General features: G+C 53.8%; 1 protein-coding gene across 15 annotated transcripts in view; it reads left to right on the forward strand.

Moving 5' to 3' along the window:
* Positions 1–16,761, forward strand: part of SCMH1 (Scm polycomb group protein homolog 1) — a 69,811-nt gene that overhangs the window by 34,136 nt on the left and 18,914 nt on the right. For 14 of the 15 annotated variants that reach the window (XR_013941785.1, XR_013941786.1, XM_080566858.1 and 11 more), the window contains 2 exons: positions 15,497–15,729; positions 16,291–16,417. The exons of the other annotated variant lie outside the window; for it this stretch is intronic. Coding sequence is in view for 12 of the 14 variants with exons in the window: in XM_080566858.1 (XP_080422984.1) it covers positions 15,497–15,729; positions 16,291–16,417 (360 nt within the window). In the remaining 2 variants the exon portion in view is untranslated. The remainder of the gene's footprint in view (positions 1–15,496; positions 15,730–16,290; positions 16,418–16,761) is intronic. 15 annotated transcript variants of the gene reach the window in all.

Below are 16,761 nucleotides of genomic sequence, written 5' to 3' on the forward strand. Positions count from 1 at the left end.
GATGGGTGCCGGCGGGCTGAGATGCGGCGCTTGGCAGAGCTGCGGAGCCCTGCAAAGAGTTAACTCCATCGAAGCTCGCGACTTCCTAGGGCTGAACAAAGAGAAATGAGCTCATGTTAAAGGGAAGCAGAACTTCAAAGAGAACAGGCATGTTTGTTTAATGCTGGCAACTTAATTCGGCTCTAATCTGTCTCTTCTGGTGGTTGCCAGCAGAGGTGGAGGAGAGCGGGGTTTCTCCTAGGCACATCCCTCCTCCTCCCACTCCCACCCGCGTTTGCTCGGTGGGGCGGCTGCGAGGGCTCTGGTGCTGCTGGGGCCGGGCCAGCCGCTCCCCAGGAGCTTTCCAGAGGGCATGGGTGTGCGGAGGGAGGGAGCAAAGGGAGCCCAGGCAGCGCGGAGGAACGGCCCTCGCCTCGCCGGGCTGGTAGTAGCAGCGTCGGCGACAGCAGCGCCGTCAGGACGTGGTGGCGGCCCGCTGGGAGCGCTTGGCCGTGCCCAGGCAGCCGAGTGCCTGCCCGGCTTCAGGCCGCCTCTGTACGGCACAGCCCGGGGACGGGGCTCGGCCAGGCACACCGCGGGGGACCCACAGCCGTGGGGTGCTGACGCAGGGCAGCCGGAGCGGGGTAAGGGTGGAGGTGGGGTCCTTTTGGACGGAGGGGCGAGGCAAAGCGCAGCAGGGCTCGTCCCGTACACCTTGGGCCCTCCGTGACAGCAGCCGGGGAAAGCAGGTCCCCCTGCCCGTCCCAAGGGGAGCTCCCCACCGCGCCAAGCGGGCACCCGCAGTTGTCTCTTGGGCAGGAATCCCCAGGTCTGCCCCACCACCCCTCACACTTGGCGCTCGGCACCTTCAGTGGATTTTCGTGTGACACGCGTGCTCGTACGCCCTTACCCGCGCACCCGGGGCTTCTAGGAACGTAAGGTGTGGGTGGGCTCGCTGTCAGACGTGGTGCTGCTTTGACCTCTGCTCTCAGGGCAGACTGTGTTAATGGCATTTTCTGCACTCACCTTGCACGGGGGATGATTGACTTGTAGGTTCACCTCAGAGGTTTATATGTCTTTTTTTTTTTTGCTGTTTCTGGAAGAACTGTTTGCACATCCGTTCGTAAAGAATCAAGCACTCATTGTAGAGAAATATTAATCTGTCATGGGGCACGTACATAAAACAGCTGAGTTTAAGTTGCATGGGGCATTTAACCCAAACTTACTGCAAAGGCTTCAGACTTTCCTGTTTCATGGTGGCGCCAGAGTTCCAGGGTGAAACGGAGGGAAAATGGTGTTTCCCCAGCTTTAAGGTTAGTGGCACACAAAAGCACGGCCAAAATCCGCTACATGCAGATCGGTTCAGTAGAACTCAAGGTGCAGAAGTTTTCAGTAGAAGACCCTGAAGGTTTGTTGGGTAGAGAAGGAATAATTCACATATGAGTCACATAGAGACTCAACAAATATTGTGGCAGATAAGGGGCAGGAGATAGCGTGTTTCTCACGCCGTGAGCTTGGAGGTGTAAGTTACACTGTGACGGACGTGATCAGAGTACCCGGCTGTGGACTGCTGGGGTGTCAGGTGGCAATGTAAACTGGGAGGAAGCAGAGACTGAAGAAGCAAAATACGTACGCCACATAATACTTTTGGAAAAACTTTTGGCATGCACTTTCCGTTTTCTGAACTTCATACTCCTCGGGGAGTCTGCGAGTAACAAGCTTTTGCTGCTCTTAAGCAGGGCAGAGAAACAATTCTGCTCTCGGGTCAGTGGCATCAGCAGAGCGCAGATTTGGAAAGCCGATTTGGAGAGTCCCTCTCCATTATAAACAGGACAGAAAATCGATGCTCAAGATCAAGCTAAAGAATGAGGGTTGTTGCTTAGTTACTTTAAGTCATGTCTGGGGAGAAAGAGAGCGGGAGAGACGCCCACAAACCGCAGTGCAGCTGCTAAGGATCAGGGCAAAGCAGATTGAAGAGGGAAATACCAGGCTGTGATAAAAATCACGGGAAGAAAGAAGAATGAGATAAGAGGCTGCCTAATGACCGTCGATTTCGGGGCACCTGCCCTCAGCAGGGAGGTGGGTATAGGGGAAATCCCCCATCAGCCAAGGCATGGTCTGGCAGAGAGATGTCTGCCGCTTTTGTCTGTGGGAAAATTGGCTTTTCTCAACCGATCACAGACTAGAGGAAAGTTCGGTCCTTTGTAGTCAGCGAAGCACACATTGGAAGAGGTTCCACGAGGAGTTGTTCTCCTTTCTGAAGTGGTTTGTGAAAAGGAGAGCTGTAAACCCCTGCAAAAAAGGCAGGAAAGCAAAATCGAGCAGGGGTCTTGCCAGGTCCTCTGCCAGGCAGCTTCCAGCTCGGAGCCATTCACCCAAGCAGGGGATGCTCCTTCCTCTGCCTCGCGTCAGAGGAGGAGGCCGGGTAGCGGGCTGGGAAGGGGAGACTGAACGGACGGGATCAGGGCTTGCTTCCTGTACCCGCTGACTGTGGGGGCAGGAATCTATGAGGTTTTCTGCAAGATTTGGGCCTTTGCATAAGGGAGCATGCAGAACTCTTGTATTCGTTACGTGCTAGCTTTACATTTCAAGGAAATGCATGTGTTGTTGTGGTTCTCGTGCTGCGGTGTTGGGAACTGTAACTGTGATTCACTTCAGACGGCGTGAGGCACGCACAGGACCCCCAGGAGCCCTGGTGATAGCTCAGCACCGGGGGCTACATGCGTTACCCAAGCAGCAGCGCTGCGGGAAGGGGCCGGGGCAGGGACAGGACAGTCTCCCCCACTTTCTTGAAAAGCATCTAACGTGCCAGGTCCTGAGAAACCCAGGTGTGAGCTGTACCTGGACTGGGACCTTCCCCACGCACCCCTCCTCCGCGGTAACAGCGTCCCTGAAGTCTGCTCATCCTCGTGCAGCGGCACATCCCTGCTGGAGGGCAGGGAAATCCTGTAACCCTCACAGCGGGATGCGGGGCACCGCCGCCTGCAGCATCCTGCCCACGGCCGTGAGCATTGCTGTCAAATCCGTAGCTCGGAAGGTCTGTGCGCCTCTCGTCCCTGTGGGCTGTGTCTCCTTCAGCTGCCAGACACCTCTGGAGCTGCCTGGCGGTGGCTGCGCCTGGTGCAGGTGGGTCCCTTACACCTCCTTACGCCCTCCCGGATCCCCGTAGGAGAGGCGATGCTGTGCTGGGCGCCGGAGGCAGCAGCAGTGAAAGCGTTAAGGCCAGGCGGGCAGGAGCTGGAGCAGCCTGGGCTGGAATTCGGAGGAGTGGAGCCTCTGCCTTGGCAGGAGCCCAGCTGGCAGCGGGGCCTCGGGCTCGGGGAGCGCCGCTGCGGGGCTCGGCCGGCCGGCGGGGAGCTGCAGAGCGAGCACCGGGCCCTGCCGCAGGCGCTCGCCTGCCCTGCCTGGGTCTCTGCTGCTAGCTGGCGGCACGCGGCTCCCTCTCCGCGGGCTTGGCTGGCTCGCGAGCGCTTCCAAGCAAAAGTTAATAGCTTTACCTAGCCACCGCGGGACTATTTTGAAGCGGAGCTCACGGACGCTCCTGGACTTGCCGCGTGCTGGGTCCCGCCGTGCTCGCAGCAGCGCGAGGCTGGAGGCACGGCACACGGAGCTCACGACGTCCTTCTCTTGCCACCCTTGCTGCCATGCGATTTATTTATTAACTGCTTGGTGTCTTCAAAGGAAGACGATCATCAGATGCTAGATTTTCGGCCCACAGGCGAAGGTAACGTTTGTTTTCTGACTTCTCTTTATTTTTGATGTCGCTCGGTTTCCCTTCCTCCTTTGGGAAGGGAGCGGGCAGGTGGCTGGAAGCGCCTGTCGGGAGTAGCTGGCAGGGTGACGCTTGGGTCAGCTCCTCTGCTTCGCTGCTGGGAGGAGATACAAAGCTGCCGACTCCTCTCACTGCGGGGTCTGGAGCTTGTACCTCAGGCTGGTGCGAAGCCAGGCTCAGGAAGCCGGTGAGGAGAACGGCAGGGCCAGGGGCCTCCGGTCGGTGCGGTGGCCGGGGCCTCGCACTCCGGTGGAGCTGCGAGCCGGCATCCAGAGGGGTCCCGCACAGAAGCTCAGCATTCGCCCCCGCGGCCGCAAGCCTTGTGGGCACGCCGCCGGGTACCTGAGGATGCTGCCTTCGAGACCACTGTCAGGAGCTGCCAAGCACCACCCTGGACCTGTTCGGAGCACAAAATCACGGGTTTTATCCGTAACCCCAGCTGGGCTGGGGCGTGTGTGCCGGAATCCGTGCTGGGGTGGAGGTCTGGGCGCTCCGCGGGAGGGTGAGCTGCGCCCTCGTCCCGCTGCACGAAGCTGCAGGTCTGTGGTCAGGGGGAGCACGGAGCCACCGCGTCGGACGCCTGGTGTTACCGTGCGATGTGCTGGGACTTGCAAGAGCTCCAGGGAGAAGAGCTGACCTGAGGTTCCACTGCCCCCGTCTGTCCTTAATACCAGTGTCACAGCTCAAATTTTCCTCGTGCATTTTATTCTAAAACTCTTCATAACCCACAGAGTCTGGATGCTGTTTAGGATGTTTCCTTCCCCTTTCCATCCTGCCTTTTGGCCTAAACCAGACCTCTAAAAACTCCAGGCATCGCTGGGTCACCGCAGGACGGTTCTGCGGGAGCGTCACCGCTGCAAACCTTCCTCTGCTGGGACGAACGAAGCTGGGCCTGTTGCTCCCCTCCTGCGGGGACTTTGTAACGCTGCTTGTGCGGGTGGGATGCGGTGCAGGGCTGTGCACGGTGTTCGTGTAGGCTGGAGGGCTGCACGTTTTTGGGAGGGAGCCAGACAAATTTGAGGGCTTTTACATCTGCTGGTCTAAATGCAGGGTCTGGCTCAGGAGCTGCTGCTGTCTCTTTGCCTCGCCCTCATCACCGGCAGGTTTGGAAGCAGAGTTAAGCAGGCCCCGAGTGTGCTCTGTTCGGTAGGTTTTATGCCTTCAGGAGGGCAGCAGGGAGAGCCCCATTTCCCGTCGAGCTCCCTGCAGTGCTCCGGCTTCTGCAGAGCCTGGTCTGACCTGGGACGCACCGAGCTCGTGTCCTCTCACTCGCCTTTGGTACCGTACGATGAGAGAGACCCCCTGTAGCCTCTGTGTGGTGCAAATGCCCTGCCCAGACCCTCCGGATTATGTCACCCAGGCCCAGAAGACTTCAGGGCGGAGGCCTGAGGAAGCGATGCTGCATCGTCCTGAAGCCAGTCAGCGGTGCTGGAACTGGAATTGAAAGGTGCTGGTGTGTACTGTGAGATCAGGGCAGTGGGACCTTCGAACAGGAGTAGTGAAGCGATCTTGGCCTGGTCCTGGTGCTTTTTTACAGGGTCCTGAAAAACTGCTGATGGCACAGAGCAGGGAATCGGAAGAGGACAGAGGCCTTTTACTGCTCAGGTATCTGTTCAAGTTCAGATTTAAGCCTGTTAAAAATCAAGTCGCACAGCCTGAATGCACAGTCGTGGCCGAACATGTCAGGATGGCTCCTGGAGCCCGTCACTCTGGATGTGCTTCAACCCCAGGGCTTCCAGCCCACGTGCTCTGTGATGATTCAGGACGGGAAGACAGCGTGGCTGGTGTGAGTGGGGACACTCGTCTCCGAGCACACTCCTGCTCCCCCGTGGGTGGTTCGGGTGCACCCTGAGCTGCCTCGCTTTCCCCTGGCAGGGACAGGAGTCCGGCGTTCCTGGAGCAGCAGCCGCAGAAGAGTTTGAGTTTGAGAAGCTCTGTACTGGGACGTGGAAGATGCTGAGCTTGGATGCCCTTCGAGGCTTCGCGCTGAGGATTTAGTGCTCCGAGTCTCTTTTCTGCCTGTCACCAGCACACAGGTGCCAGCTGTTGGTGACCGTAGCTTGGTCCCCAATAGGGGTGCTGTTTCTGATGCAGACAAGTGCTGGAGGAAGCAGCATGATCTGACCGGATTTTTCTCCCAAAGGCTCATAGAGGCTGCGTGCAGTTGGTGGGACAGTTGTGCACTGAGCAGCCCACATGCGTGCAGGAGAAATGGGCCTGATCCAAAGATACCTGAATCTTGGTAGGATTTTTCGCGGTGACACAGTGGGAGCAGGAGCATTACGTTATCTCATGACCTACTGAGTAGTTTCCTCTCTTTGTTTCCTCCCTGTTATTCGGAGAAGTTGGAAATGTTGTTGAGCCCAGATCAGGTTCTGATCCTGGCTTTGGTAAACAGGGCTACGTTGCCACAGCGTGCATTTTTATTGAGTCCGGGAGCTTCATACTGAATATACAGCCCAACTTGTTATAACGATTAGACCTTTTGCAGCTTGTCAGTTCTCCTCTTGATCTTGGTATTTTTATGACTTCTGAACAGCTTTAATAAAGAACAAAAGGTGGAATAAACTGCACCCACTAGCAGTCTCCTTGTTCTTTGTGCTCTGAGATGTTGAAGGTGTTCTGCTAATATTTAACCAGGAAGCCAAAGCTAAAAAAAAAAGAGCTTCAGAGAAGATCAGAACAAGCAGAAACCCCAGGAACAGTTCTGAATAGCCTGAATACTCTAAGAGTACAGAAGCGTTTTGATTCTCAACGTGGGGTTTTGGAAACGAGATGATAATCAACTCCCAGAGGCAAAAGACACAATCAGTTAGTAGATTGACTGCGGTGCCTTCTCATGCCACCTATTTTAACTCAAGGAATGTCCTTGAGCTCGCTGGATATTAATAGCAGCATAGGCACGCCGCCGCAAGCTTCCTGCAGGCTGTAAATCTGGGGCTGGTGACCTCTGTCCTGCTCAGGCTGGCGTGGCAGCGCTTGCACGTGCTGAAGCCTTACTGGTCTGCAGGTTGGTTGCACCCTACGACCGTGGCTCTGTGACCTCCTTGAGGAGTGCTGCGTGGACCAGACGTGGGTCAGTCATCCCCGATGCTTTTGGCAGCCTGCTCTGGGTACGTACCGAGAAGGCTGCTGGCCGTCCTCAGGGCATTCAGTGCGCTGGCGCTGCACTATGGTGGTTCTGCCGGGGTGTGGAAATGAGGTTGTTCGGTGTGGGCGTCCGCGTCAGCACGGAAAGGGCCGGCTGCTCTCATGCACCATCCACTGAGCAACTCCAGCGGCTCCAGCTGAGCTCTTGCTGCTGGAGTACTCACCATGGGTGCTGTCAGGAAAGAAATCTCCACTGCCTGAACTGGCTTCAGGGTAATCAAATTAAGCTTGAGTATTGACGTTCAGATTTTGACTTGGTTTCGGTCTCGTTTTGACAGTAAATAAATGGCATTGACGTTTCTCCTGGAGCATCCTGGTTGACCCTGTATGTTGTCCCTTACCTGCTAGTGCATCCCTTCGATCAGGAGTCTGAGGGTCAACTCTGCTGGTGTTTTCTCACACTGGAGCTGGCTTGGTTCTCATCACCCTTTTATAGTTCAGACTTTTTCTGTTTTAATTCCATTGTTGCTGATTAAAGGAACTCACTGTTACAAGAGGTTTCTTTTTGCAGTGGGCTGGAGAAGGTAAGGCTATTGGGGGGGGTTATAACAAGGAAGAGTCCGTGCTGTGTTGCAGCCAGTTTATTTGTGATAAGAGGTACCAGGAGGGGGCCTGGGGGAAAAACTGCTGACTTCGGTTATGAAGAGGGTGGTTGTAGACAAACGTGGCATCTGCTCGTCCTTTGCATTTGAACCATATTCCCTGTGGGGTCCTTGTTCTCTGACCTGGCGGCTGGGCTTGAAGGAGGACCCGTGCTCCAGACTGGCTGAGTTTGGTGGCCCCTGTGCTCTGGGCTGTGCCAGCCAAGCTGCAGCTTCTGACTGGCCTTGCAGAACGGGGCCCAGAATTAAGTGGCGTGAGCGCTGGAGAAATAAAACCCAGTGCCTGCACAAAGTGTGCAAGCCGAGGCCAACAGCTTTGTGAGCTCCTTGCAGGGGCTACACATCGTGCCGGACACCGGCTTGTACAAACGAGTATTTTTCCAAGGTTGATGAGGATACTCTATGTAGCGTAAATAACTGTGCTGCCTCGGAGAGGGCTGTAATTTTGTCGTGGACTTCCTGTGCAATCCAAATCTACGAGATAAATCCCTTGAGCCAATGGGCAGTCTAGCCCTGCTGTCCAAAACTACCATTTTTCTCTGCAGTGTAAATCCCCGGGCCGGTTCTGTTCCCAGCACGGTCTTCCTGCTCCTTCGCTTTGCCTTCAGGGAGCAGGAAGAGGGGACGGTAGGGAGAAGAGGGGCTGAAGGAGTATTGCGGTGCTCCTCCAAGCTGCAGCCGTGTAACTGGCAGCGAGAGACGTCTGTTACCGATGGTGCAGATGCCCCGCAGCAAACGTGCCGAGAGCTCAGGGGCTTGCGAGATGCTCTTTGGGGAGAAGCTTGCGTGGCTTCTTCAGTGGTGGCAGGCGTGATGCCTTTTTTTCCTTACCCAAATGCTAGCCCTTGCAGTTTATTTTCAAAAAATAATCATGCATGACGCAGTTCACCCATTCGTTTTATAATGCTACCCAGTTGGATGCAAGACAGTTCATTTCTTTCCTGTACTGGGGAGAAACGGAGACCTGGGTTTTGGAAGTAATCTGTGTGCTCAGCACTAAACTGAAAATGACTTTTGCTGAGGACAACAGTTTGGACACCCTCACTCTTCAGAGCGCTGTCCCTGTCTGTGTGTCTGATCATGAGCCAGTCGCTTATCTCTGTTTATTTTTGCCATCAGCAGGACGGGACCGTGCTGACCCCCGGGGCATCTCGATGAATAAGTCTATTGTGTTGCACATCCGTAACGCTTGTTGTGCCAGCTCTCAAAGCACTTCGCCCCCATGTTCAGGAACATCCGCACATGTATGTTTATGTTGTTTAAAAGCACCAAGAGCTACTAAATGACTAGCTGCTACCAGGGGATCTCCTGGCAGGGGCAAGGCAGAGCTGAGCCCTGGCTGAGGACATCCCCAGAGCGGCTGAAACGTTGGAAAAGAGAATCCAGGGATCATCTGCAGGTTTGGTGGCTTTTTGCCTTTTTTTTTTTTTTTAACAGCATAATGAGGATTTCTATTCAGTTGGTTTCTGCCATGACATCCGGCGGTCCTGATCTGCCGTCTGCCACTCAAAGCCGAGTCTTTGTCCTGTCTCTTTTTAGCTGCTGCTGTGCCCAAAGCTGGTGTTCTCGTGTGATGGGTCCTGCAGCCCAAGTTCTCTCTCCTGAGCGAGCACCAGGCACCTCAGAGCCCATCGTTTTGCGCCTGAAAGGAGGAGTGGTTTTCCCCTCGCTCACTGCTTTGTCCCTGTTGTCACCAAGGTCCCCTGCCGCTCTGTTGCCCTGGCTCTCAGTGTCCTGGGCTCTCTCTGGAGCTTGCTCATGAGCTGCAGTGTCCCGTCTGCCCGGGAAAGCGTGAACTGTTAGAAAACGTCCTCGCCTCCCTTACCTGGTGAGAATGGCCATTTGCCCCTACCTCTTCTAAGCAGCGATTTAGCCCTACAGAAACCTTCCCTCTTTTCCCATGGCTCTTCATCTCTTATAAAAAGCCTTGGGTGAAGAATGTGGCGTTGTGGAAAGGGAGGCAGGCTGTGTCCATCCATCCGTGTGCTTGCTCTCCCTTTCACACCTTCTCAGGTCTGTGAGTCTGGGCTTCTGGTACAGACGCTGTACGGACTGCCCAGGTTGGTCGGACTCATCTTGGGGGCAGTGTTTTCAGATAAAACCTCCGTTTTCTTTTGGGAAAATGTTTTAGCCCAATAAACTTCATGCTTCGTTAAAACCGCCTCCTTGGGTTTGGCAAGTGTTAGGGTGAAAGCAGCGGTCTGCGGTGCACAGGGGGGTGGCCTTGGTGGTGCAGCGTTGGATTGTGAGCTCCGGGTTTGGATTTGTGCAAGCAGACCCTGTGGGTCCAGAACAGGGTTCTTCTGCTCTTCAGCTCCAGAAGAGCCAACCGCAGTCTTGAGTTGTTCTTCTTCATATATCCGTGCGTGGTTTTACTTAGAGGTGGGACACTTGGGACGTCCTGCAGGACTAATACCGGTCTGGCGCTTGAGGAGTGCCTACCCCTCCAGCTGTCAGCGTTACCCAGCACGTCTGAGATGCATCCCAAGGCGCAGTGAGTGCTGCTGAAGGGTTTGTAAATCCCTCGCCGCAGTGCCGTGGGAAGGTGCTGCGAGTAATTACCAGACTGGTTGGAGACACACAGGAATGCTGCCTCGAGAGCTGTAGATGTAAGACTTGTGCAAAAAGCAAATAGTGAATAGCAGCATCGCTGTGACTTGTGTGACTTTTGTGTAGATGTATTTGCAAAAATAAAGCAACCATAAAAATGCCACAGCTTGCACCAGTGGGATGTGTGGTGGCATCCACAGCGCACAGTGCTCATCCAAGCACATGCAGACAATTGAAATAAGAAAACTGCAGCTCTGGCAGAGCTTGTAGATTTCGAAGCCTTTAAGAAACGGGACACTGTCGTGGTGAGTGTTCGTAGCCCTTCTTGGGTACAGGAAATGTATATAAGGCATTGCTTTGGGTTTTAGTAACCGCTCTTCTTCACGTGCTTGTCCTGCCCAAAAATACATGTGAAAGTGACAAATGTCCTGATCATCAGGACTCAAAAGTACAGAGACAGATTTACGGTGAGTGGTTTTGTGTTTTTGTGCATGCTGCGGTGTCACCACTGGCAAGTCAGATCCGGGAGGGGGACATTGAATAAAGCGCTTCGTAGCTCCCAGCAAGCCTCAGTAGTCAAAAACTGAAACTAGACAAATTTTGTGGTCTAGGGAGGAAAAAAAAAAAGCATCTTTGGGAGTTAATTGATCATGAGAACATCTAGAACGTGCTGAATCATGCAGCGCTTGGATCCTCTTGCTGTACTGTTGTGTTAGGTACATCCTCTGGTCTCTCAGCCTTAGGTCAAACAGACATTTCAAGCTGGAGTCCCTGCAGGAAATACTAGATCATGCGAATAATTGGATTCTGACTTCCAAATTCCAGGATCTGGAGGACTGTGCACGTTCGCTGTGCTCCAGGGCACCTGTGTCTCCCAGCTGCGCTCTGCCCCTTTCCCCTCTGCTCTGGCTGCCCAGCTGCTGAGAGCTGGGGGCGCGTCAAACCTGGAGCCGTCCTGGAGCCCAGGCTGAGCTCCTGCATGCGCTCATGGTGGACAATAATGACAGCCTGTGCTTCGGGAAGAATCGCAGAGGTTTGAAGCTTGCACATCTTGCTCTCAGACGGGCACTGGGTGCTGCTTCTTGTCAGGAAGCCTGGGTTTGGATGGCTGCATCCAGAGGGTACAGCCGGTTCTCAGCAGGGTGTTGGCAATTACACTCACCTTAAACGTGTCTCTGTAACCCACATCTTTGCTTCGTGCTTCTGACCACACAGTGCTGAAGCTGGAGCACAAAAAACCAGCGGTTGGGTGCCCTACAGGGTGTTCCTCCTAGATGCTTTACAATGGATACAAATGTCATTTTCAGTCTTCTCATAAACCGCCTGCTTTGTTTCAGGACACCCCAGTGGTCACTGCTGCTATACCCAGAGGGAGGGTGCGTGACCTACAGCTGCACCCGAGAGCTCAGGAGCCCTTAGCACGTAAAAGGGAGATGTCAGGTTTTGTGGTCCAGCAGCTGTGAGTAAATGCAAACTGGTAATTAGCTGGCGTAATGGACAGAAAGGTAGGGAACTCTTCTCCGTCCTAAACCCTTCTGTTCCATATTTTATTGCGTGTGTTGGCTTTGTTATTCTTACCGCAAGGACAGAAATTTGTCTTCTTCAAGCTCAGACAAGCCCGAGAAGCTGATGAGTGACAAATGCTGCTTTCTAGTATGATTAGCAAAACCTCAAAGTGCGGACAGCAACTGATGTTTTATAGAGTCTCCTGTAAATAACAGTTTGAGTAACGGTGTGGTGTGTAGCTGCAGGTACTGCTGGAGCCATGTGCTGACTGGCAAGAGATATTTTGGCGTTAGGAAATAGTCTTGAACTCTCTGTCAGGTCTCTTTGTTTCAGCAGGAAGCTCGGGACTTCTTTTTAAACTAATCCTTTGATGATTAATAAACCAATTAGTGATGTCAGTCTTTTCTTTGCCTCCAACTTCAGCAGTTTTTGGTCCTGCATCTGCAGGGTGGTGATCCTCATCGCAGGCAAACTGCTCCCGTACCAGCCCAAAGAGGAGCGGTTCCATCCCTCTGGGTCCTGGTGCCTCTACAGCCCAAAGCAAGACAGTTCAGCGAGCTGAAGCAGCAGAAACGTTGCTCTCTTTAGTTCTCTGTTCCAGTAACGGGCTGAAATGATTGACCACGAGTTCAGAGAATGATGCAGGTTGGAAGGGACTATTGGAGGCCGGGGCCCTTGCCTAAAGCAAGGCCAGCTTTGGAGCTGTGTTCGGTTACTCAGACCCCATATGAGCACCGAAGCCCTGAGGCAGAGGTTGCGTTTCTCAGTGACAGCAAACTTGATTTTTGAAGAGGGCCTCGAGTAACTTTTAGAAAATTTGGCTCTCCTGGCGGCGCACCGCAGGGTGGAGGTGAGCGTGAGGGACACGGGACAGGAGGTGGGGACGGCCCCGGCAGCTGCGCACGTTTGGGCTGGCACCACCACCGGCTGAACAAGACCCAAAACCCGCAGCTTCTGGCAGGTAAGGGGACGCGGGCAGTGGTTTGCAGCTGCAGGACAAGCAGCTCCCGCCTGCCTCCTCACCCCATCCTTGTGCCATCGGGGGCTGAAATCCTGGAGGAAAGTTTGCAGGCATGTGCTGAAAAACCGTAGGCTCCCTTAGGAGACGGCCGGTCACCGCAAGGGCTCAAGCAGCGCGAGCAGCCGGAGCCCTGTGGGTTTTGGTACAGCACTGATCTCCCCGAGTGGCTGCTGTCTCCTCCGAAAGCTGATGGTGTGCAGCTCAGCACGTCTGGCAGGGACGAGAGACATGAATTAGCACAGGCTGGTGGGTTTTTTATGAAATGAATTAGCACAGGGCGGTGGCAAGGATGGGCTGTCATGGCAGCGGCCTCGGTGCAATCTCCTCTGCTGTGGCTGAAGGAAATTGCCGTGTGCTCGGCACGTGCCATGTAAGGGGCTTTTATTTCTCTAAAAATAAAGCAGTGAGTGGTAAAGCTTAACACTAAATTAATGGTACTTTTCATATCTTTGTGACTGAAGTGGACAATAGAACTTTCTAGCATTTATTCTACCGCCAAAAAATGACTTTTTATTACAAAATTCTGTAGTGAAGGCGTGCACACGGGGAGTCCGCCTGACGTCGGTCGCCTTTTCCCTGGCGCTGGGGTTTCTCTGAGATGCGGTTCAAGCTGGGGAGGGTGCAGTTCAGCAGCTGTTTTATTGCATCCTAACTTTCCAAATTTACTATTTCTGGTTTTGTGGTGTGGTTTTTTGTTTTGTTTTTTTTTTTTTTCTTTTCGTTTTTTTTTCTGGTATCTCAGGTTGCTTCACAGCTTGTCTGTCGAATCCTCAATTTCTCTTGAAACTCAGCGAAGCCTCGCTGTGGCACGGCTTTGTTCGGACACTTAGCGTTGCTGCAGAGTGCAAACAAAATGCCTCCCACTTTGTTTTACACATCATCGCTTTGATGTTTGGAAGTTTCTTTAAAGTACTGAGTTCTTTACCCGTGTTTATCCTTGCTCTATCAACTGACAGGGTTCTGGTAAATCCCTTTACACAAACACTCCTCGGCTGAAGTCAGCTGTGCAGACGTAAGGCTGGGGGCGCAGCGATTTGGCCGAGGGTACCTGGCCCTGCTGCTCCCCTGCTCACGCAGCTGGGTGGGTGACACAGTGAGAAGCGTTTGTGCTGTTGCGTTCCTTTTCTTGCCAGCAAAGTAGCGCTGTCGTTAATGTTATTATCTTAGACACAGCAAGACCCCGTGACTCTGTTTCTGTCACCACTCTCTGTATCCACCTGGCAGAAGAAGGTGTTAGGAAATTAGGTAAATCTTAGGTAAATCACTCAATGACTGTGAGCTTATCGGCGGAATCCAACACAGAGCCGTAGTGCATGTGCTGCACAAAGGCAAGGAGATAAAGATTTAAAAAAAAGAAGTTGAGGGCATTGTAACTCTTGCCCCGCTCACCTGAAGAGCGGAGCGGGGCTAGTTCCTGGCGGCCGGCGTCCTGGTGGCAGCAGGGCCCAGAGCCGTGCCTGGCAGGTGGGAGGTCCCCTGGTGCTGCGCAGCGAGGCACCAAAATGCCCCCTCGTTGAGCCGAATGAAGTTTGCTCAGGCTGCCCGGGAGCTGGCAGCCAGGCACACGTCCGCTCTCAGAGTGGAAGCTGCTGAATGAAGCGCAGTCAGGCCGGAGGAGCGGAGCAGGGTCCTCCACTTCCAGGGGCTCGTTCGTGTAAGGCCAGAACAAGCAGCCACTGCTGGGGCCGTACGCAGCCGCAGCGAAGCAGGTAACAGCTCCCTGCCCCGGGGCTGCCGGGGCTCCTGCTCCTGCCTTGCCGCTGCCACCCCGCAGCCCAGTGATCCTCTCCAGACCCCTGAAACCTGGGGCGCAGCTGGTAGCTGCTCCCGAGGTGTCGGCAGGAAGGATTCCTTTGTCCATGCTTAGAGTGGCTGCTTGGAAAGCTCTCATTAGAAAACCTTACATTCTCCTTATGCGCCCGCGGTTGTCACTGCTGGTGCCGCTTGCCACCCTGGTATCGCTCCTCTGTGGCGCTCTGCTTTCCTTGCCCAGGTTTTCTTCTTAAACTATAACGCACCCCACTTCAAAAGGTGGAGGTCGGTGGTTTTTTTTTTGAAGTCACAGCCCCCGTGTTGAACACACAGTGAGGTTTCCAGCTCTGAGGAATGAGACATCGTAAATGTCGCTGTGCACTTCTCAAAATAGAGGAGTGCCGTGTTGTTTCCTTGTGGCAGAAGTGCAGAGGCGTTGGTCTGCTGAACTGGGCCAGCTCATCTCCAGCCTTTAGTGGGGCTTGGGAAAGCTGAATGACCAAATTCAGGGGATCTGGGGGAAATACACCAGAAACCTGGTTTTGTCATGGAAAGCTTGAGAAGATAAGAAGGATCGGACCGTGTGCTGTCTGCAGCCAGATACTGTCTCGTACATGAGAGGAGCTGAAGTAACTGAGGTAGGAGCTATTGCTCTGGGCTGGGAGCAGCCGTCCTTGCAGGCACCAAGGACAGAGTGGTGCCATCCCCCGCAGCTCACTGGTAATTTAGGGACAGAGCAAATCTGACTTCAGCCTCGAGAGAGGGGATTTCCAGCGCAGCCCTGGCTCTGTACTGTCAGGCAGGTCTTGACTGATCCTTCCCCTAGGAATGCTTTCAGAGCATCTTACCTGATCTCTGGCAGGTCTCCACTCGCAGATGGAAGAGCTGTAGGTGCCAGTTGTTTTCAGGAAGAAGGTATGGCTGGAAGTGCGATCCTTCCAGAGTTCAGCCTGCCCAGGCTAAGCCGCAGCGCCCCACAGCTCAGGTGCTGAACCCCGGATCGGCGCGTTTGGTTTTTACTCTGGCACGGAGAGCGGTAGCCTCCACTCAGGGGACTGTGGCTACTCCAGGTTTTTCCATATGACACTGTTTAAAGATGGAGGCTGCTCTTGTTTTCATTCTCGCCTGATTTAATTATATTTGCTTTTTCTCTTTTTATTTCAGTTGTGATTCCAAAGAGCCCTTTACCTGCCTCCGAAGTAAACTCGGAGAAACCTAGCATGCACAGTAGCACAAAGACTGTTTTGGGGCATCAACAAGGGCAAAGGCGTCGCAAAACAGGGAAGAAGCGTGGTCGAACGACCAAAGCGCTAATCCATCACCCCATGCCTACACCCTCCAAGTCAGTGGAGCCTTTGAAATTCCCCAGAAAGAGAGGCCCAAAGCCTGGCAGTAAGGTAAAAGCTGATGCTGATGCAGGCGGGTGAAAAGCAGGTGCTGCAAGTTCTGCCATGGGATGGTGCATGCGTGTATTTGTGCACGTTTGTCTCAGCCTCTGGCTGTGTGACCGCAGCAAGTAGGAGACCAGAGGGGTGTGTGGGGCTGGGAATATCCCTCCGAGTCCAGCCTCAGAGTTGTAGAGAATGTCTGTGTCCTAAAGATCATTTCCATCAAGAAACCGTGTCTTTGGAGCTGCATTAGCTGTGAAGTAGCACGGCAAATGCTGTGATCATGACAGGTTGGCCAAATGGTGGAATAAGCTCTTCTGTCCATCATGTGTAGCTAGTCTAAGTCAAGCAGAGGTGGCGGATCTCAGGCTTGTTATTTTTTCGAGGATCGTGGTTTCTAGAATGTACACATTGATTAAGTAGGTTCTTGAAACTCCCCGTCATCGCCATCAGAAGTGTGTCATGTTCCACAGTGCCTTGTTTGTTGGATGCAGAGAAGAGAGTGTAGTGATCATGGGTGGTATAGGAGGGCAGGGATAAAAGGAGAAATATCCTCGTCTTTTTCTGCAGAGGAAACCTAGGACATTGCTGAACCCAGCACCCACCTCTCCAACAACCAGTACCCCAGAACCAGACACAAGCACTGTGCCCCAGGACGCTGCTACAATCCCCAGCTCTGCCATGCAGGCTCCCACAGGTAAGGGTCTCGAACTGCATCCTCGAAAAGATTGCGCAGTCAGCAGCTGCAGCAGGCAGGAGGTGGCACGCCACAGCACTCCCACTTCTTCACAAACACACAAACCAGCAAACCTTAAGGTTCCACAAAGAGAGGCTGGCCTGACTCAGAGTGTGTCAGGAGGAAAAGAGGCACGTGAGTTCAGACCAGCTGTTCGTTTATCCCTATCCATACTGGAAATACGAAGCCATAGGAGGATTGCAAGTCCATCTGACGAATGCAGAGATCCCTTTCCCTGAGTTGTCACCTGCATGTTAGTGACTCCAAAGCCCTCAAAGTGCACTTCTTGTGGCCCATACAGCCCA

This window comes from Anser brachyrhynchus (assembly GCF_964034855.1).
Source record: "Anser brachyrhynchus genome assembly, chromosome: 24".
Classification (NCBI taxonomy): domain Eukaryota; kingdom Metazoa; phylum Chordata; class Aves; order Anseriformes; family Anatidae; genus Anser; species Anser brachyrhynchus.